General features: G+C 49.9%; 2 protein-coding genes across 4 annotated transcripts in view; both read right to left on the bottom strand.

Moving 5' to 3' along the window:
* Positions 1-11,075: 11,075 nt before the first annotated feature.
* The window catches only part of LOC149325594 (protein RCC2 homolog), a 71,574-nt gene continuing 61,439 nt past the window's right edge, over positions 11,076-21,210 (bottom strand). For 2 of the 3 annotated variants that reach the window (XM_089563719.1, XM_089563720.1), the window contains 2 exons: positions 11,789-11,967; positions 11,076-11,723 (listed from right to left, as the gene is read on the bottom strand). In XM_089563719.1, the coding sequence (XP_089419845.1) occupies positions 11,550-11,723; positions 11,789-11,967 (353 nt within the window). In that variant the 3' untranslated portion in view covers positions 11,076-11,549. The remainder of the gene's footprint in view (positions 11,724-11,788; positions 11,968-21,210) is intronic. The other variant, XR_016286352.1, reaches the window with a different exon arrangement.
* On the bottom strand, positions 11,991-18,824 carry LOC149325596 (uncharacterized). The gene has a single exon (XM_089563722.1). It carries the CDS (start codon positions 16,864-16,866, stop codon positions 15,904-15,906), a length of 963 nt encoding a protein of 320 aa, XP_089419848.1. The 5' UTR covers positions 16,867-18,824; the 3' UTR covers positions 11,991-15,903.

Genomic DNA, 21,210 nt, shown 5'->3' with positions numbered 1-21,210 from the left:
CATGAGAGACGAGGTGTACGTCCGAAGGATGTAAGGCCGAGTATTTTCCCAAGCTGTGAGTATGGACGTTTTTTATTTCACAGAAAATTCGCGTCTTTCGTGTATGTATACTGTTTTATTTGCATCAGTTGGAGAGTTTGACGTGAAGATGTTTGTAAATTGGTGCGATTCCACTCCTTCCTGCAGTGCAAGAGCCGCCAACGAGTTATATTTATCTAAGAAGAGAAGCAGGTGTTGCAGAATTTTGCAAGAACTCAATGACTACTTTTATATTTGTAAAACTTCTCCAAATTAGTGGAGTTGTGAGACAGCTAAACTTGCCATTGAAACCATTCGTAAGAATCAAAATCCCGTGCATTCTGCTATCACCATCATCATAGATGTCAGTTCGCGGTCAGTCCAATCCAAGCCATCAGTACGACTCCGTAGCGATGTTGTTGATTTGTCGCGTAGTGTTGTCGCGCAGAGCTTTATAGCTCTGTTATTATAATGTGTGGCTTTGTTCGGTCTGTGGACGAAAGTAGTATGTAACTTAAGCAATTCGAAAGATACGAGGAGCGCCCGAAGGTCTTCTGGAACACCGGAATCCCGTACTGCGTCGACCTTGGTTTACAGAAGGCTTAGTGCGCATGTGATTGCCTACGAAGGTATGTATCCAGTACACTTCTTGGAACTTGCTTCTAGGACAGTGGAGCATGCTCATATAACATTCGTTCACAGGACAGTGGGAGCAGTAAGCGCGAGGAGATGGCTTCCACAAGTGTGTGCTGTTCTCACACTTTCGGGAGCCTACATTACACAGCTGCGGGAGCCTTCAACTCGCGCGGCTAATTCCCACTCCTCTTCAAAGTTGCGGGACGGAGTATTTTCGCATCTTGTTAATTTTTAAGACATCGCTAGTTTCACTGTGCTTGTATAAAGAGTGACAACGCGCGAAAGGCAGACCATAGGAAGCATGTGTAGTTCGCAGTGGTTCGCAACGGAAGCTTTGCGGCTTTCTGTGCGCAGTCGCGTACACTGCTGCGCAGGTTAGTGCCCTAAGGCCCATGAGAATAAATAAAGAACAGGTACATTGTCAAATGTGGTGTCGAAAAGTGAGCGCTGTTATTGTCTTATACTTATTGAGGTGTTTGTTAAAGTGCATTGTCTGTTATACTTGCAGCACTTCTATTAATTGGTTCCAATGTTTTTAACTTGGGCTGCTGCATTGTGCCATTTGTTTCACATGACTGATGTTTGCCGCGTGCTTTTTTATTTCAGAAATCCTGTGGGTGGGAAGATTACGGATGTGTGTCCCAAGCTTGCCACATTTGAAGAGTCACATTTAAGAAATTTTCCGAATATAACCCATTGCTCTGCTGATGTATCATCAACCACAATAAAATATGCGTGCTATTCATCAAATTGTTTTTGGTTTTATTGCATCGCGCGGAGTGAATAAAGCACGCATGCACCATATATGCGAATATTCGAGAAAGATCCGCCAATGGACGTACTCAACTGGACGTCCGTCGTCCGGCGAACCGTATACCTTTGGCCACCTTTCGGACGGCCGACGGACGTCTACCGGCTGTTTGCGGATGTTCAGCGGACGTACAGAACATCCGAAACAGACCTCTGTCGGCCGTCCGAAGGATATCGGTGGTTGCTTGGGTGGGCGGAAAGCTTACACAGCTGAGGCATGCGACCAGCGGATGCACCGCAGGGTGCTTCCCATACAGCTCCAATGGGAGCCGCGTGGTCGACATTTTGGGCTGTCTCGCCGTGAACCCCACTGGGGGCCGCGGCCAACCACGGTGTCTAGCTATTCGAAGGAACAGCAGCCAGCGGATCAAACGACGCTACAACTCCGTAGGGAGCCGAGATGTAGCTACCGAGTGCCCCGCTGGGGGTAGACATGGTGCGCAAGCGTGATCGGCAAGGCGACCTGCTCGGCTAATGTGTCATCAAAGGCGTAAGCGCCAATGACTTATCACGTTGGGCGCCAGTTGCGAGAGAGAGTGGGCATTCAACGCAAGGTACGCCTGTCAGATGTCGCTGGACCCCGCTGGACAGGCTCGAGCCGCTGCAGGTCAGAGGACACGTGCGGGCGAGCTCGAGTATATGCACTGGTCCGAGCGGCAAAGGCCGGCACGGACAAAACAGTAGCGTACGCACCTTACGCTGTCTCGGAGGGATCTCTCTCTCTCGGCCCCGCTCGGACGGTCGCGGGATGCGCGGCCGCCAAAACGGGTCCCGGATTCCCGCCAAAACGCGCCAATGGCAAAGGCCCTTGGGGAGCCGGGGCGGAGCTGTGGCTAAATGACAGTGATTAGTCACCCAGCCGCCTCTCCACCGCCTGAGGCGGGAGCAAGGGAAAGAGGAGAAACAACACAGGAAGCCGGCACAGCCGCGCAAAGGCGACGGCGGAAAGCCAGGATTCCCACACATTTCACCGGTGAAACGCTCGACCACTGACCAGGTAGGTGCCTGCGGTACAGCTGCATCAAGATACGGCGGCGCCGTTCTGATGCGCCGGTGAATTGAGTGGTTTTGTGTGTGGGGCAGTGCACGGAGCAAAGCGTGATTTTATTTAACTTTGCAATTCACAGGCGAAACGCTCGACCACTGACCAGGTAGGTGCCTGCGGTACAGCTGCATCAAGATACAGCGGCGGCGTCCTAATGCGCCGGTGAATTGATTGGTTTTGTGGAACCACATGCCCACTTTGCCTGGCTTCAAAGGACGCCACGACCATCGCTGGAACCACTTTGCAGCGGGGCAGTGCACGGAGCAAAGCGTGATTTTATTTCACCTTGCATTTCACAGGCGAAACGCTCGACCACTGACCAGGTAGGTGCCTGCGGTACAGCTGCATCAAGATACAGCAGCGGCGTCTTGATGCGGCGGTGAATTGAGTGCTTTTGTGGAACCACATACTCACATTGCCTGGCTTAAAAGGACGCCACGAGGATCGCTGGAACCACTTGGCAGCGGGGCAGCACACTGAGCAAAGCGTGATTTTTTTCACTTTGCATTTCACCGGTGAAACGCTCGACTACTGACCAGGTAGGTGCCTGCGGTACAGCTGCATAAAGATACGGCGGCGCCGTTCTGATGCGCCGGTGAATTGAGTGGTTTTGTGTGTGGGGCAGTGCACGGAGCAAAGCGTGAATTTATTTAACTTTGCATTTCACAGGCGAAACGCTCGACCACTAACCAGGTAGGTGCCTGCGGTACAGCTGCATCAAGACACAGCGGCGGCGTCCTCATGCGCCGGTGAATTGAGTGGTTTTGTGGAACCTCATGCTCACTTTGCCTGGTTTAAAAGGACGCCACGACCATCGCTGAAACCATTTGGCAGCGGGGCAGCACACGGAGCAGAGCTTGATTTTATTTCACCTTGCATTTCACAGGCGAAACGCTCGACTACTGACCAGGTAGGTGCCTGCGGTACAGCTGCATCAAGATACAGCGGCGGCGTCCTGATGCGCCGGGGAATTGAGTGGTTTTGTGGAACCTCGAGCTCACTTTGCCTGGTTTAAAAGGACGCCACGACCATCGCTGGAGCCACTTGGCAGCGGGTGATTTTATTTCACCTTGCATTTCAAAGGCGAAACGCTCGACCAATGACCAGGTAGGTGCCTGCGGTACAGCTGAATCAAGGTACAGCGGCGGCGTCCTGATGCGCCAGTGAATTGACCGGTTTTGTGGAACATGACACGCTCACTTTGCCTGGCTAAAAGGGAAGCCCCGACCATCGCTGGAACCACTTGGCAGCGGGGAAGTGCACGGAGCAGAGCGTGATTTTATTTCGCCTCGCATTTCACAGGCGAAACGCTCGACCACTGACCAGGTAGGTGCCTGCGGTACAGCTGCATCAAGACACAGCGGCGGCGTCCTGGTGCGCCGGGGAATTGAGTGGTTTTGTGGCACCACATGCTCACTTTGCCTGGTTTAAAAGGACGCCACGACCATCGCTGAAACCACTTGGCAGCGAGGCAGTCAGTGCACGGAGCAGAGCGTGATTTTATTTCATGGCTTGATGAGATTCACTGGTCACTGACCATGGTCAAACAAAAACAAAAATGGCGTTTCGGGAGCGCTACGGCTCCCTTGTTCACAATGAGCAACCGGCTCGTCGTCCCGGGCTTTTTGTAGCGTCATTTTGTAAACGTCATTTTTGTTTTTGTTTGACCATGGTCAGTGACCAGTGAATCTCGTCAAGCCATGATTCCTGACCAGACGGTATGCCGTCGAACCCTTGACTACATGATTTTATTTCACCTTGCATTTCACAGGCGAAACGCTCGACCACTGACCAGGTAGGTGCCTGCGGTACAGCTGCATCAAGATACAGCAGCGGCGTCTTGATGCGGCGGTGAATTGAGTGCTTTTGTGGAACCACATACTCACATTGCCTGGCTTAAAAGGACGCCACGAGGATCGCTGGAACCACTTGGCAGCGGGGCAGCACACTGAGCAAAGCGTGATTTTTTTCACTTTGCATTTCACCGGTGAAACGCTCGACCACTGACCAGGTAGGTGCCTGCGGTACAGCTGCATCAAGATACGGCGGCGCCGTTCTGATGCGCCGGTGAATTGAGTGGTTTTGTGTGTGGGGCAGTGCACGGAGCAAAGCGTGATTTTATTTAACTTTGCATTTCACAGGCGAAACGCTCGACCACTAACCAGGTAGGTGCCTGCGGTACAGCTGCATCAAGACACAGCGGCGGCGTCCTCATGCGCCGGTGAATTGAGTGGTTTTGTGGAACCTCATGCTCACTTTGCCTGGTTTAAAAGGACGCCACGACCATCGCTGAAACCATTTGGCAGCGGGGCAGCACACGGAGCAGAGCTTGATTTTATTTCACCTTGCATTTCACAGGCGAAACGCTCGACTACTGACCAGGTAGGTGCCTGCGGTACAGCTGCATCAAGATACAGCGGCGGCGTCCTGATGCGCCGGGGAATTGAGTGGTTTTGTGGAACCTCGAGCTCACTTTGCCTGGTTTAAAAGGACGCCACGACCATCGCTGGAGCCACTTGGCAGCGGGTGATTTTATTTCACCTTGCATTTCAAAGGCGAAACGCTCGACCAATGACCAGGTAGGTGCCTGCGGTACAGCTGAATCAAGGTACAGCGGCGGCGTCCTGATGCGCCAGTGAATTGACCGGTTTTGTGGAACATGACACGCTCACTTTGCCTGGCTAAAAGGGAAGCCCCGACCATCGCTGGAACCACTTGGCAGCGGGGAAGTGCACGGAGAAGAGCGTGATTTTATTTCGCCTCGCATTTCACAGGCGAAACGCTCGACCACTGACCAGGTAGGTGCCTGCGGTACAGCTGAATCAAGGTACAGCGGCGGCGTCCTGATGCGCCGGTGAATTGACCGGTTTTGTGGAACATGACACGCTCACTTTGCCTGGCTAAAAGGGAAGCCCCGACCATCGCTGGAACCACTTGGCAGCGGGGCAGTGCACGGAGCAGAGTGTGATATTTTTTCACCTTGCATTTCACAGGCGAAACGCTCGACCACTGACCAGGTAGGTGCCTGCGGTACAGCTGCATCAAGATACAGCGGCGGCGTCCTGATGCGCTGGTGAATTGATTGGTTTTGTGGAACCACATGCTCACTTTGCCTGGCTTCAAAGGACGCCAAGACCATCGCTGGAACCACTTGGCAGCGGGGCAGTGCACAGAGCAGAGCGTGATTTTATTTCACCTTGCATTTCGCAGGCGAAGCGCTCGACCACTGACCAGGTAGGTGCCTGCGGTACAGCTGCATCAAAATACAGCGGCGGCGTCTTGATGAGCCGGTGAATTGAGTGGTTTTGTGGAACCACATGCTCACTTTGCCTGGCTTCTAAGGACGCCAAGACCATCGCTGGAACCACTTGGCAGCAGGGCAGTGCACAGAGCAGAGCGTGATTTTATTTCACCTTGCATTTCGCAGGCGAAACGCTCGACCACTGACCAGGTAGGTGCCTGCGGTACATTTGCATCAAGATACAGCGGCGGCGTCCTGATGCGCCGGTGAATTGATTGGTTTTGTGGAACCACATGCTCACTTTGCTTGGCTTCAAAGGGCGCCAAGACCATCGCTGGAACCACTTGGCAGCGGGGCAGTGCACAGAGCAGAGCGTGATTTTATTTCACCTTGCATTTCGCAGGCGAAACGCTCGACCACTGACCAGGTAGGTGCCTGCGGTACAGCTGCATCAAGATACAGCGGCGGCGTCCTGATGAGCCGGTGAATTGAGTGGTTTTGTGGAACCACATGCTCACTTTGCCTGGCTTAAAATGACGCCACGACCATCGCTGGAACCACTTGGCAGCGGGGCAGTGCACGGACCAGAGCTTGATTTTATTTCACCTTGTATTTCACAGGCGAAACGCTCAACCACTGACCAGGTAGGTGCCTGCGGTACAGCTGCATCAAGACACAGCGGCGGCGTCCTCATGCGCCGGTGAATTGAGTGGTTTTGTGGAACCTCATGCTCACTTTGCCTGGTTTAAAAGGACGCCACGACCATCGCTGGAGCCACTTGGCAGCGGGTGATTTTATTTCACCTTGCATTTCAAAGGCGAAACGCTCGACCAATGACCAGGTAGGTGCCTGCGGTACAGCTGAATCAAGGTACAGCGGCGGCGTCCTGATGCGCCAGTGAATTGACCGGTTTTGTGGAACATGACACGCTCACTTTGCCTGGCTAAAAGGGAAGCTCCGACCATCGCTGGAACCACTTGTCAGCAGGGAAGTGCACGGAGCAGAGCGTGATTTTATTTCGCCTTGCATTTCACAGGCGAAACGCTCGACCACTGACCAGGTAGGTGCCTGCGGTACAGCTGAATCAAGGTACAGCGGCGGCGTCCTGATGCGCCGGTGAATTGAGTGGTTTTGTGGAACCTCATGCTCACTTTGCCTGGTTTAAAAGGACGCCAAGACCATCGCTGGAACCACTTGGCAGCGGGGCAGTGCACAGAGCAGAGCGTGATTTTATTTCACCTTGCATTTCGCAGGCGAAACACTCGACCACTGACCAGGTAGGTGCCTGCGGTACAGCTGCATCAAAATACAGCGGCGGCGTCCTGATGAGCCGGTGAATTGAGTGGTTTTGTGGAACCACATGCTCACTTTGCCTGGCTTCAAAGGACGCCAAGACCATCGCTGGAACCACTTGGCAGCGGGGCAGTGCACGGAGCAGAGCGTGATTTTATTTCACCTTGCATTTCACAGGCGAAACGCTCGACCACTGACCAGGTATGTGCCTGCGGTACAGCTGCAATAAGGTACAGCGGCGGCGTTCAGATTCGCCGGTGAACTGACCGGTTTTGTGGAGCATGACACGCTCATTTTGCCTGGCTTAAAAGGACGCCACGACCATCGCTGGAACCACTTGGCAGCGGGGCAGTGCACGGAGCAGAGCGTGATTTTATTTCACCTTGCATTTCACAGGTCTGAACTCTTTACTTCTGCTAATTTTTGTACGTACTGCCTCTGCTGCTTTACTGTTACAAAGGGGAAGCTTTCAAAATGAAGAACTTGAAATAACAGTTAATAATGAAGTATTTAAAGGAAAAAATTTGGCGAACAAGTTTAATGAATATTTCATAAATTTGATTGAGAGTCCACGATGAAACTGCCACGAGCTTCCTAGAGACGCAGATTACAAACAGTACGTTTCTTGAGCTGGCATCTCCGGAGGAAATATTCTCCGCATTTTTAGCACTAAAAAATAGTAAAGCACGTGATATAGATGGATTTCAAATTGGACCTATTAAGTTTGTACTCGATCTCCTGGTACCAGTTTTTACCCATGTGTTTAATACTTGTCTACAGGTGTTTTTCCAGACAAAATAAAGCTGGCAGAGGTTTCGGTGTTGTACAATTAGTCTGGAGACAGAAATGATTTATCCAATTACCGACCAGTTGCAAGATTACCTGTTATTTCAAAAGGTCTGGAAAAAGTTATTTATCATAGAGTGACAACATTTTGCAATAAGTTTTCTATTATAACGTCTCAGCAGTACGGTTTTCGAGAGCAGATGTCAACCGAACTGGCTCTACTGATGCAGAAAGAGTACATACTTGTGTAGTGGATTTGAAGAAAGTTAACCTTCGGCATATTTGTAGATTTTTTGAAGGCATTCTTTATTATGCAAATTAGCACATTATGGATTTCGTGGAATACCTCTAGAATTACTAAAATTATATCTAGAACAAAGAAAACAGTGCTTCGCTATTACAGGGGAATATTCATTTTTGCTCCCTGTGAAGGCAGGGTTCTGCAGGGCAGTATACTGGGGCCGATCTTATTCAATCTTTATGTTAATGATTTAATAAGCATTAGTGATCAAGCATATTTTGTTGTCTATGCAGATGATACCAGCATTTTCTTTCAGTCCAAGGAGATCAAGGAACTTTCAATCTTAGCTAATACTACCGTTGATAGATTGTTTCTATGGAACACAGCAAATTCCTTAAATATAAAAGCAGCAAAAACCAAATGTATTTTATTTGCGCCGGTGCAAAAGCAAATCGTTGCTTGGATATCTATTTTGCCAATTCTATAATAGAGCTTGCGAAACAGGTTAAAACACTAGGAGTCGTTATTAGCGAAAATTTCCTTTCGGACACTCATGTCGACCTTGTATCTGAAAAGTTGGCGAGGGCATGTGGAATGATTTGTAGATTGCGACAGGTGCTTCCACCGAAACTCAAGCTTCTATACAATGCCTTATTCCTCCCGCCTGTTTGGGGGACATCATCTCACAAATGACTTTTAATACAGAAGAAAGCTATCCGCCCCCATACACGGGATTTGTTTCAATCACTTCGTGTCCTTACTGTCAGGCATGCATACAGCTTAAAGCGACTATGGAATAAATTAATTGCGATTACGTAAAGCAAACAAGAGATATGCATTCCATCACTCGTCACACCAGCGCAATTTTTGAGCTAGCATCAATAACAACGAAGTTATAGACGATTAAAAATCACGCTCCTCTCCCCCCTCAACTCGTGCGCGCGGAGCACCAATAAAAAATAAAGAAAACCGCTCTGGGACTGGGCCCCGCCCACGAATACGTCATTCGCTGACGTTTGGTTTGCGACTTCCGGTTGTCGCACCCAGCACCTCGCTGAGCAGCAGCGTCTCTCCGGTCTCTCTTCGCCTTCCTGGATCGCGTCGCACGTCGGATTTCTTTGCTTGTCACTGCGACAAAGGCACTGCGAGTGGTTCCCGAACTCCCAACAGCAAGAGGCGGCAGAGTTATATTGAAAGCATATGCGTGAAGGCAATGCCCTGGATCTCGCGCGGCGGCTCGAGCAGACGATTTTCATGGCTACCGGAAGCGTGCCCGTGACGCCGTGGCTCGAGCGACTGACGTGTGGTGGCCTGCCGACGTCACGGGACTAGTGACGTCCGTCTTCCCGATTTTAGCTTCAAAGTCGGTCCCTACGAAGACACCAATCAACCCGCGAATTTAAAAAAAAACGCGGTTTTTAAAAATTCGTAATAAATTGCTGGCTCAGTTCCGAAGACTCATACTTGGTGTGAATGCTTCTTAGCATCATTTCTAAGCATTGAAACATTTACAAGTGACTTTTAATTCACTGCACAGTCCCTTTAAAACACCCAATTGAGCCACCTCAAAAAATCCTTGCAGCTGCCATACAGCGCAAGGCAAAGAGAAATATGGGATTAGACATTTTCCCGAACCAATAATGGTTTTAACAGGTTGCAATATCGTGCACCATTCCTGCTGAATAGCTTTGAAAAGAGACATATAGACCCGAGCACCATGACTAGAAAACTATGGCAAGAATATTTAATGACGAACGCTGGTCTCCCCATTTAAAAAAAATTTTTTAACGTTTTCTCTTATTTTGCAGCATACTTGTTTTTGTATTAGGTTTGTACCATTCTTTTGTATGTCTGTACGTCCCGAGTGAAAGTGGTCTGAACTGGACCAGAAATGCGCTTTTCGTTTTTTGCTGCATGTTTTCAAACATGTTGGCCTGTACGTGGGATGCTATTGTATGTGAATACATTTGTCTTGCTTTTGTCTGTGAGATGCAACACATATATGCAAACAATATGCATTTAACGTGAGTAAACAACCTTCGCGCTGCCAATCAAACAGGGGCGAGGGCCTCGTCAAGCTACTTGTTGCAGCTTTTTTGCTCTTGTCCAAGCATTCCTTTGTCATATGCGGAAGACTGCTGAATAAAGATTTGATCTGATTTTATTTGGTCCTTCGTAGCGCTTTCATGTGGTTTTTGTTGTCTCTGTATGCGCAGCATGGCAGCCACGAAATGACAGAACCTCCCCTTTCCCATGAAACTAAATTATCCAGCGAGTTGAATGAGGTGCGACGAAATCTGAAGTTGCCACAGCATACACGACTCCGAGATGAACGCTGAGCACCGTTTTGAAGCCTCACTTTCAGGCTAAGGCAGAGAACAGACATGGTGTGTATGGAGCCAGACGTGCATGCACAGCTGCGTGTGAAGGCGTTGGGGCAGCTGAGGGTTCTTCGACGTCCGAATTCCGTGGTGCTATTTGTGATGGGGCAGCCGCACGTGGCTTTGAGACCATGGGGAGCTTGCGAAAGAAAACACTGCCAACGTCGTGGCTGATCAGGACACCACTGTGAAGAGGACTATAGAGAACCTGTACTTTATTCCGTGCACTCAGCATGGTCACTACTGACAGAAGGCTGCCATCTCAGCTGTTGAGAGTCCGTCGATAACATTGAAAAATGTGCTCTCTCCATGGCAGAAAAACAAATTCACGATTATTCTGCTCGGAAGCCTGTTCACACCAAGTGGCTATCATATAAATACAATTTTTTCAACACGTTAAATTTGCTGCTACTTTATATCAAATCACCCGTTACATCGAACTCGGCACTTTTTGCGAGTTCGATTTGTGCGGGTTCAACTCGGCTACTCACGAAATGCACAAGGAGCCATGACAGAACTTTGCAGAAACACACGGCCTATTTGTGAATGCACACGTCTCTGACAGGGCCTGAATATGCAGCAGAGGTGACTATGGCCCTAGCACAAGTCAAAGACAGCCACTGGTGCACTTTGGAAATCTGTTTTATTATCAAAACATAAAATCTATTGTCCTGAGATCATACAATGAGGTCATGTTGCACAAACATGATGAGTGGCCAATCACTGTTTAGCCAGATGTGGCTTCAGCAGCCTGCATCACACACGTGTGGCTAAACCTGTACAAAGAGAGACAAAAAGAGGGTGGGACAAAATGGCAGGAGATTCTCACACAACCAAGGGCAGCTTATCCCTTATTGCTCACAACTTTGGCTTGACTGGAGGAGCAGCAGCGAGAGTGGCTGGTGGACACAGTCCTCCCGAGCACCCTGACCAGCTGGATTCCACATGCGCGCACTTCCCAGAGGCCAATCTGGATGACATCATAAGCAGGAGGGATGCGTGCCCCAATGTGAGTATTTGCCGGAATGAGTAAAACAACAAGCAGTCTGGCTGATCGTGTCGGGTGCCAAGGATACATGATGTATGTACAGTGGTGGCTCATGGCTGGAACTCGGGCAGGCGGCGGATGCGGGTGCGCTCCTCCTCCGTGTCGTCGCGGGCAATGAACACCGAGTGGCCCAGTCCGCAGGCCACGGCATGCATGTGGATGCCTTCGAGCAGGCGCACCTCTTGCGGTGTCGTTGACGACTTCTGCCGCCCTTCTCCATAGCCCTGCAGCAGCCACACGTCACCCGCTGAACCCGAGCATCATCATTTCAGCCCCCACAAAGGCTCACCAGCTCCCCATAGGTGGGGTGTGGTCCCCAGGAGATGACGCTCTCATCGGCCAGCACCACGATACTCTTGTTGGAGCAGCCGATGCCCCGCACGTGCCACCCTGTCAGGTCCTGGATGGGCTTGGGGTACATAGTCGCCTCGCCACCATGGTTGTTCATGCCCCAGAAGTAGAGCACCCCTGCACAGACACCACAATGCTCTCTCAGCAGCTGAATGCAAGGCGAGGGGATGCTGTGCACTGCAGACTCACCAATTCCAATCTCTCATGCACAATTGGTCATGGGAGGACTCAAAAATTGAGAGAGACGTGGTCTGCAAGGCTTGTAAATGAAGTACTCGGCAATTACAGTCGACGACCGATTTTTCGGACTCTCTAGGGACCGCGAAAACGACCGAAAAATCAGGCAGTCTGGAAAATCAAATTTCACTGAAAAAATCACGAACTTATTACCAATATGCCGGAGGAAGCGGCCAGCTGTATTGCACTCATTCTAAAGCTCCTCATAACTATATTTCGCCGCACGACATGTGCATGGACGACGCGCGGTGACCGCTTTCATGAGCTCGGCCTGGCTGTGCTGCCCTCGGCATGTCGCCGACGAACCCACGGGCTGGGACAAAGTCTAAACCGGAAAGCGAACACGCCGCTGCGGGAACTGCACTACGCCCGCAGTACGATGGGCCCGGAACAAGAAGATGGCGAAACAGTAAGAACCGAGAAATGGAGAATTTCGTTTTGTTTAATCAAGTTTTCGATCTCTCCTGCAGTTTGAATTAATGAGGCACCACTGTACACATTACCGTATAAACGCGTGTAAGGGCCGCACCCCGTTTTTCCGAAGGAAATGTTAAAAAAAATAAATCCGTGTGAAGGCTGCACCCGAACTTTCCATGACACAGGCGGGAATAGTCTTCTAAATGCACGCGCCGTGGCCTCCGCGATCAGCTCCAGCTGCGAGCAATGGTGCGCTTAAAGGGACACTGAGGAGAGCACTATTAATATTTTTTTACAGTAAAATCCGATAGTTCGGCATGTCATGGCTTTGTTGCCACTTGGCCGGCAGCGAAAGATGCATTTATTTCTAAGAAATTTGGATTCGAAGTTGAAAAAGTTTTTCCCGCTGCTTTGATTCAAACTTGGGATTCTCCTATGACGACACAGGACTAAGTGACGTGAAACATGACGTGCGCATGACGTACCGCAGACTCCGTGATTTCTGGCGGCCCGCAGTGCGGCCTAGCAGCAGCCGAAAAGAAAGCTACTGCCGGCCGCACGTTGAAGGCATCTATCGGCTATTGCGGCCGTCGCTACAGTCGCTTCGATTACGTTTGCACTGGCGTTTTGCCAGCATTACGATGGATCTCGTTCTCGAAGTCGTCAACGAAGTTCTCGCAAATAGACACCTTTAGCATACCGTGTACCTTGTTACCACTAGCGGATACCGGGAGCCCGCCTACCGCCGGAAAACGGGCGCTGATTGGTCCTGATGCTTCAGGAGCGCACGTAGCTGCCGGGCACGTGGCGCCATCTGGCGACGTCAAGAAGATTTGCGCATGCATTGGCTGCGCCTCAGGGATTTGTGGCTTCTCGGGTCCTAGAGTTGCTAGAACCATTGGTTCTAGCAACACTGCTTTGTCCTATGACGTCATCACGCTTGTACTTGCGAGTTTGGCCTGTGGCGGCGATACCTGTATTTTGATTCTTGCTCTTTTCTACGTTACAAGAGCTTTGTTGTCAGTATGAGTGGCGTTTTTGTAATCAAGAGCTGGTATTCTGTCGATACAAGCCAACTTCAATTTCTCCTCAGTGTCCCTTTAATTGCGGAGGCCACGCACGCACACAAGAGCTTCCAAGTGCCATACATGGATGGCACCCGAGGTCGCAGCCATCATTAACTTTTTTCTCGGCCGCGATCTCCCGCTATCCACATCGGCATCAATATCGCCAGCTTCAGCCATTTTTTGCTTTTACTTTTGTTGCGTTTTAGCGTGTTCACCGTAGTTGCCGTAGTTGTGGTGGTTGTGGCTTTCGCATGCTGCAGCTGAGCATTGCAGTTTTATCACGATGGGCAAGCACCTTAATAGCCACACGGATGGGAGTTAGCTCTTGAACACGGCAAGCGTGTGGTGGGCAGGAAATTCGATGTGGCCGAGGAGTGCGTCCAATGACGGTGCCACCAAAAGGATGCATTGAGAAACACAAGATGCAAGAAGCGCGCTTTCCGAGGCAAGTCGTGTGATTTTCCCCAACTGGAAGAAGAGCTGCTCTCTTATGTGACGGAAGTGCGGAACAACGGCTACGCGTTGACAGAGGACGTGCTGCGCGGCTTCTTGTGGGATGAGCATGCGCCAGAGCACAGCACCAGCTCAGAGTCGAAATACTCCGTGAGAGATGATTGAACGCAGAATAAATGCCGCTCATTCCCTGATTGGTGTGTTTTTAATTACAAAAATAAAATTCGCACATCGCGTGTATGGGCCACACCTTGAAAATTGGCCCTCGAATCTGCAAAAAAAAAAAAGTGCGGACCTTCTGAGGTCCTTCCGTCGCGTCAAGAAGTCCGAAAAATTGGATGGCGGGGGGTTCGAGCTTCCGAAATTTCAGATGTCCTTATACATTGATTCTATGGGGCTCGTGGCGGTGCTGCGAAGATGTCTGAAATATTGGGCATGTTCGAAAATTCGGTCGTAGACTGTATTCACGTGAACACTGAAAATGTGATGGATTACTGCGTCCAAAAATATCAAAACAAAAATTAAGCAAGAAAAGTGCGCTAGTAGTATGTTTCTGCTTCAAAATAATTCGTAGTTCAGCATCAGAAAGTGAATATTGGTACCAAAGATATTCATTATGCAGAAAAATTGTGAAAAAACTAATTGCACGTGATGAAGCCGAGTACCACAAACTTCTTGAACAGAACTTTAAAAAGGAACCAAGCAGGTTTTGGGATTTTGTGCGCAAGCAAAGAAATGATAATGTTAGTGCTGCCGTGATAAAGACGAGCAATGGTATCTGTTTTAAACCTCAGGATGTGTGCCAAGCTTTTGCTGATCACTTCAGCTCTTGTTTTGTGCGCCATGATAACACAACTGCTATTATCATTTTTGAAGACAGCGCTGACTGTTTAGCTTATGATATTGTCACCGAGCATGAGGTCCTTTCGGAGATTCAGGAACTTAAGCCAAAACTTTCAACAGGAATTGGAAATTCCCAGCTTCGTAATCAAAGGATGCGCTGACATTTTTGGCCCTGTTTTGGCGCATTTGTTCAACTTATCGTTGCGAACTGGTGTTTTTCCTTGTCATTGGAAGTTGTCAATAGTTGTTCCTGTATTCAAGTCTGGCGATGCTTTTGATGTAAACAACTTTCGACCTGTGTAACTGATTTGTTCTTTTGCGAAAGTTTTTGAAATGGTTATGTACGAACGCATGGGCTCATACTTCAAACAGAAGATCTCAATTCTGCAGCACGGTTTTTAAAAAGTCGATCTGTGGAAACGAATTTATGCAGCTTTCTCGATTATACTGGGCCACATGTACTTAAGGGGGGACCCTGGTCTTAAGCAATATTTTTTTATTTACAGGTAGATTTTGACTAAAATTGCCCTGTTTGTGTATTTTTTTATGCTGATTTCAAATATGTAATTATATTTTCTGTGAGCCATCTAGTTCATAAGATATTAGGTAATTCATGTTCTTTGTTTGGAGGTGACCTAATTGCGAAACTATAAGTGTTATACTGAAAATTATCATATTGCAATAATCTAGAACAAACAGAGAGTGCAATAAGCCAATATAAATGTTCTGGACCAATTTTAACCTAAGTTAGAGCAATTCAAACTGTGGACAAAAAAATGCCTATCTGGACACACAAGAAAAAAATGTTTTAAAAAAATTTCCCTAAAAAGCACCACAAAAATATTCATATCTTTGCACTCTCCAAGAGTCCACCTTTATGAAAAAAAAAGAATTATGATGATAGCACATGCGGAACCAGAAATATCGCACCTCCAAACCTGCAACACGTTCAAAAATACAGTTTTGAGAAAACGAAGAAAAACGTTTTACAGATTATTTATTCACACAAAACTTAAAAGGAGCTAGAAAAATGCAGTCAGTATGCCCCAGGAGCATAATCTGGGTGCATAGAGTCCCGGTGCTTTCGCTTCACACCCTTCTTCAACACATTTGAAGTTTCATGTTTCTTGTCACATTTGCGACTTCGGCCAACATCTTTCTCCTTAGCCCTCTTGAGGCCTGCTCTTGGCATGTTAGTTTTCAGCTCGCCTAGAATTGTGGCAGCTGCATTCTGACACCCTGTATTGAAGCGAAGCACCGCCTCAGCGACAGCTGCTTCGACGGCAAACAGTGAGGAGTGACGCTCTTTTGGCACCAGACTCCAGAGGACCGAATGAAAACTCTCGTTAGAGTTCTGTGTTTTCCCCCGGAAACACCTTTCCAGGAGTTTTGTTTCCGAAAGCCGCTCATAAACTGGCAGCAGTGCACGAGCTACATCTTGTGGTAAGTTGTAGCTGTGTTTGGGTGCTGCATCTCCTTTTGCAACAGCGGCATTGTGCCGGCACCATGAATCCCTGCCAGTTGGGCACAAGGAGTGGTCAGGGTGATCATCCGTAGATGTCACATGGCGGTATGTGGCCATGACTGCCCTTTTCATGCTGTTTATGTCGCCTTCATGCGACTTGAGAGCACGACCATAATATGTACTCAGCTTAGAAATCAAATCACCCGTTAGTCGGCCTTTGCCTCCTAAGCTTCGACCGTCTTCAGTTTTGTGCTTGTGAACGAGGTTGCGAAGAGCTGTTCCCATTCTTTTCTTTACATGATTGACGCAATCTTCTTTTTGAACTGATATAAACCCATAAACTTGCGCCTGGTTTATGGCATCAAACGTGCGACTGTCCCCATCGCAGAGGACAGTCGTGTAGCGGAGGTTGTGGCGCTCAATAGATCTCTGAAATAAAATGAGGCCTGCCTCAACCTCCATCTGACCCGATTTGCAGTCAATGTGTGCTGTCCCGAGTCCAGTTTGAATTTCCCGCCCGGGCGCCAACTTCATCTGCGAACACTGGACTTCTCTCCTCCCCGCTCTTTCTCTTCCTTCTCCCCGTGCGCCTTCCCTCTCGCCCGCGTGCTTTCTCCCTCTTTACACCTCCCTCCGGAGGTGTCATGTTACGTAACTCGTGACTCTTTCCTTCCTTCTACCGCGCTGCACGACTGCGGCAGCACCGCGTTTTTAAAGGTTGTAAATGCCTGGATAAATGTTCGATTTTCCTTGTGTTTGCGACCTGTCATCTATCTGAGGAGTGGCCGCATCCCCAACGCGTGCCACGGAATCAGAATAGTAAAAACGCGTTGAACGTCGAGTCGGTGTCTCGCGCAATCTTCGAAAGCACCTAGGCTCCGCTGGCTGGCTCCGCTCTTCAGAAGTTCCGTTTTCGCATCGCAGCCACGGACGACATGGCGTCACAGGACCGCAAGTCGCCCGCTGCTCAAGTGAGTCCGGACCAGTCTCATTTTGCATGCTCTGAGAACGCAGCAAGCTATGTGCAGTCACGGCATTCGTCGCGCTCAGCTCGTTCGGAGCGTTCGGCCGTCTCGACAACGCCAAGCATGCTGGCCGCCAGAGCAAGAGCGGAGGCCGCCGCGGCGCGAGTACAGGCTTCTCTCAAGAGGAAAGAAGCCGTGGTGAAACTGGAAAAGGCCAGACTGGAAGAACAAGAGAAAAGTGCGGCTGCGGCAATCGAACGCAAGAAAGCCGAGCTAGACACAGAGTTACAAGTCATGCGGTTGGAAAGAGAAGCGGCCGCCGCGGAAGCGCAAGCGGACGTCCTGGAGGCTGCCGTAGATCAGCACGGCGGGGAGCATCACATCTGTCGGACTGTCTCCGAGGCATCCGAAGACCGCGCTCAACGTACCTTTGACTACGTGCTTGACCAGGCTCACGTGCGCATCGGCTCGCGCCAGCAATCGCAACAGCATGACCGCGGGGAGCATTACGTCTGTCAGAACGCTAATGAAGCACCTGAAGACCGCGCTCCATGCACACCAAGCGCTCGCAGCCAAGGCATCACGCAGAACATTGCTCGTCATCCGGGAGATGAAGCTAACGCCCCTGAACTGACCGCCATGGCAAAGTATCTGATTCGGCGCGACCTTGTGAGTACCTCCCTTACGAAGTTCGACGACTGCCCTGAAAACTACCGGTCGTGGAAATCTACGTTCAAGGGAATGACTCAGACTCTCGAAGTCACGGCAAGCGAGGAACTTGACCTTCTCGTGAAATGGCTTGGGACCGAATCGTCAACCTACGCGAAGAGGCTGCGTTCCGTGCACGTCGACAGCCCAGAGGCCGGGTTAAAGGTAGTTTGGGAAAGACTTGAGGAATGCTATGGTCGCCCAGAAATTATAGAAGAGGCCATCTTTCGAAGAATTTCGAACTTCCCCAGACTGACCGACAAAGACACCCAGAAATTGAGAGAGCTGGGAGACCTCCTTCTTGAAGTTGAGGCAGCAAAATGTGACCCTCACCTGACTGGGCTCTCCTATCTCGACACTGCAAGAGGGGTAAACCCCATTGTAGAAAAGCTGCCCCAGCGCTTGCAAGACATGTGGATCGCCAAAGGCTCCAAGTACAAACAGAATCATCAGGTCGCCTTTCCCCCTTTCTCGTTCTTTGCCAGCTTTATCAGGGACCAAGCGAAAACGAGAAACGATCCTAGCTTCAAACTCAGCTCCGCAAGCAGCTCCCCTTCAAGGCTCACGAGAGCAGACAGATGGGCATCGGATGGAAGCCCGAGAAGAGCACCCATCTCAGTGCAAATGACGGACGTGGAAGCAAGCACTGACCATCCGCCCTCAAACGCATTAAAGTGGCATGATGCAGCCAAGTATTGTCCTCTGCACAGGAAGCCTCACCCCCTCCGGAAGTGTCGCGCATTCAGGGAAAAGCCGCTGGATGAACGAAAATGTTTGCTGAAAAAGTTTGGGATATGCTACAGGTGCTGCGCTTCGACAGACCACTTTGCAAAAGACTGCAAGACAGTTCTCAAATGTGACGATTGTGGTAGCGATCGGCATGCCACGGCGCTTCATGCTGGAAATGCCAGCCACAGGCCTCCTGTAGCTCAGAACGATGCTGAAGATGCAATTCTAGACAAGGATTTTGCACTTCAGGTGTCATCCAAGTGCACAGAGGTCTGCGGTCAAAGCAACGGTGTCAAATCCTGCTCTAAGATCTGCTTGGTGAAAGTCAGTCATCCGACTCAGCCTCACAAGACTGCAAAAATGTATGCCATCTTAGACGACCAGAGTAACAGGTCCCTTGCAAGAACAGAGTTCTTCGACATTTTCGGACTCAATGGTCACAGTTCCCCCTACACACTAAAGACATGTGCTGGAACTAAGGAGGCAATAGGAAGAAGAGCGTCTGGCTTTCTCATAGAAGACATACATGGCTCCGTGAAGCTTCCGTTGCCAACGCTTATCGAATGCAACGAAATGCCTAACAACAGGACCGAGATCCCAACACCGGAAGTGGCATTGCATCACCCTCATCTCAAAGCTGTTGCTAAATTCATTCCTTGTTTGGACCCTGAGGCCAAGATTCTACTTCTCCTCGGGAGAGACATCCTCAGAATACACAAGGTTCGACAACAGCGCAACGGACCGGCTGATGCGCCATTTGCTCAGAAACTGGATTTGGGATGGGTCATCGTAGGAAATGTCTGCATAAGTCGAAGTCGCACACCGGACTGTGTCAGCAACCTCAAAACAAACGTCCTCGAAAATGGACGTCCCTCCCTTTTCGAGCCATGTGAGAACCATTTCTTGGTCAAGGAGAAGCTCACTGCCATGCAGCGGTCGACACAATGCTTCCAACCAGCTCAGCACGCTGCTAGGAAACACAGCTATGACGATGAGATCGCTGAAACGCTGTTCCAGACAACGGAGGATGACAACAGACCTTCCCTTTCTGTCGAGGACAGGAAGTTCTTGAAGCTGATGGACGACGAGTTCTCAAAGGACGAATCCAACAGTTGGATAGCGCCTCTCCCCTTTCGTTCTCCAAGGCCATGGCTTCCGAATAACAAGTGCTTGGCCGAGTCACGCCTCACTGCTGTCCAACGGACCTTGAAGAGAAAACCAGAACTGATGGAACAGTTCACGGCCTTCATGGACAAGATGTTCAAAAACGGCCATGCCGAGGAAGCTCCACCAATTCGAGAAGGAGAAGAGTGTTGGTACCTCCCCATCTTTGGTGTTTGCCACCCACGAAAACCCGGTGAAACACGAGTTGTATTCGACTCCAGTGCACAGTTCAAAGGCGTGTCTTTAAACAGTGTGCTGCTTACCGGTCCAGACTTGATCAACAGCCTGCTCGGAGTGCTCATCCGATTCCGGAAGGAACCCGTGGCCATAACTGTGGACATAAAGCACATGTTCTACTGCTTCCTGGTACGAGACGACCACCGAAATTATCTGAGATTTCTGTGGTTCCGCAACAACAACATCTACAGTGACGTGGTGGAGTATCGAATGAGGGTTCATGTGTTTGGAAATAGTCCTTCACCAGCAGTTGCAACCTATGGGCTGCGGAGAACAGCACGAGAAGGAGAGGAAGAATTTGGCAGCGACGTCAGGCAGTTCATCGAGAGGGATTTCTATGTGGACGATGGGTTGAAGTCTCTTTCTACAGACAAGGAAGCCATCAGCCTGATACGCCGCGCACAGCAGATGTTGGCCGCGTCAAACCTCAAGCTCCACAAAATAGCCTCTAACTGCCCTACAGTGTTGGAAGCATTTCCAGAAAAAGACCGTGCCAAGGATTTGAAGGATCTTGACTTGTGCAATGGCACGCCGCCAATCCAACGCAGTCTGGGAGTTTCTTGGAACCTGAAGAAGGATGTCTTCACATTTACGACTCCAATCCAAGAGAAGCCATTCACTCGACGCGGTGTCTTGTCAGTGGTGAATAGCCTGTACGACCCACTTGGGTTTGTTGCTCCAGTCATCGTTCAAGGGAAGTCCCTCCTCCGAGAGCTGGTCGTTGGGACATGCGACTGGGACTGTCCACTTCCTGAAGACAAGAGGGCCGCGTGGGAGACGTGGAAAGACTCCTTGCAATTGCTCGAGCAGCTGGACATACCTCGCACCTATTCCCATGCCTCACTCACTACCGCACAGCGCAAGGAACTGCACATATTCTCCGACGCATCAACCAAGGCTGTGGCTGCAGTGGCTTACCTCAGAGTGACATATCCAGATGGTGCGTGCCATGTCGGGTTCGTCATAGGAAAGGCTAAGCTAGCACCACATCCGGAACACACCATCCCAAGGCTTGAACTGTGCGGCGCGGTGTTGGCAGTGGAGCTAGCAGAGCTCGTCAGTCGTGAAATAGATA

The sequence above is a fragment of the Amblyomma mixtum genome, chromosome 10, assembly GCF_055824585.1.
Source record: "Amblyomma mixtum isolate Tamu chromosome 10, ASM5582458v1, whole genome shotgun sequence".
Lineage (NCBI taxonomy): Eukaryota > Metazoa > Arthropoda > Arachnida > Ixodida > Ixodidae > Amblyomma > Amblyomma mixtum.
This window is presented reverse-complemented; position numbering and strand designations above follow the sequence as displayed.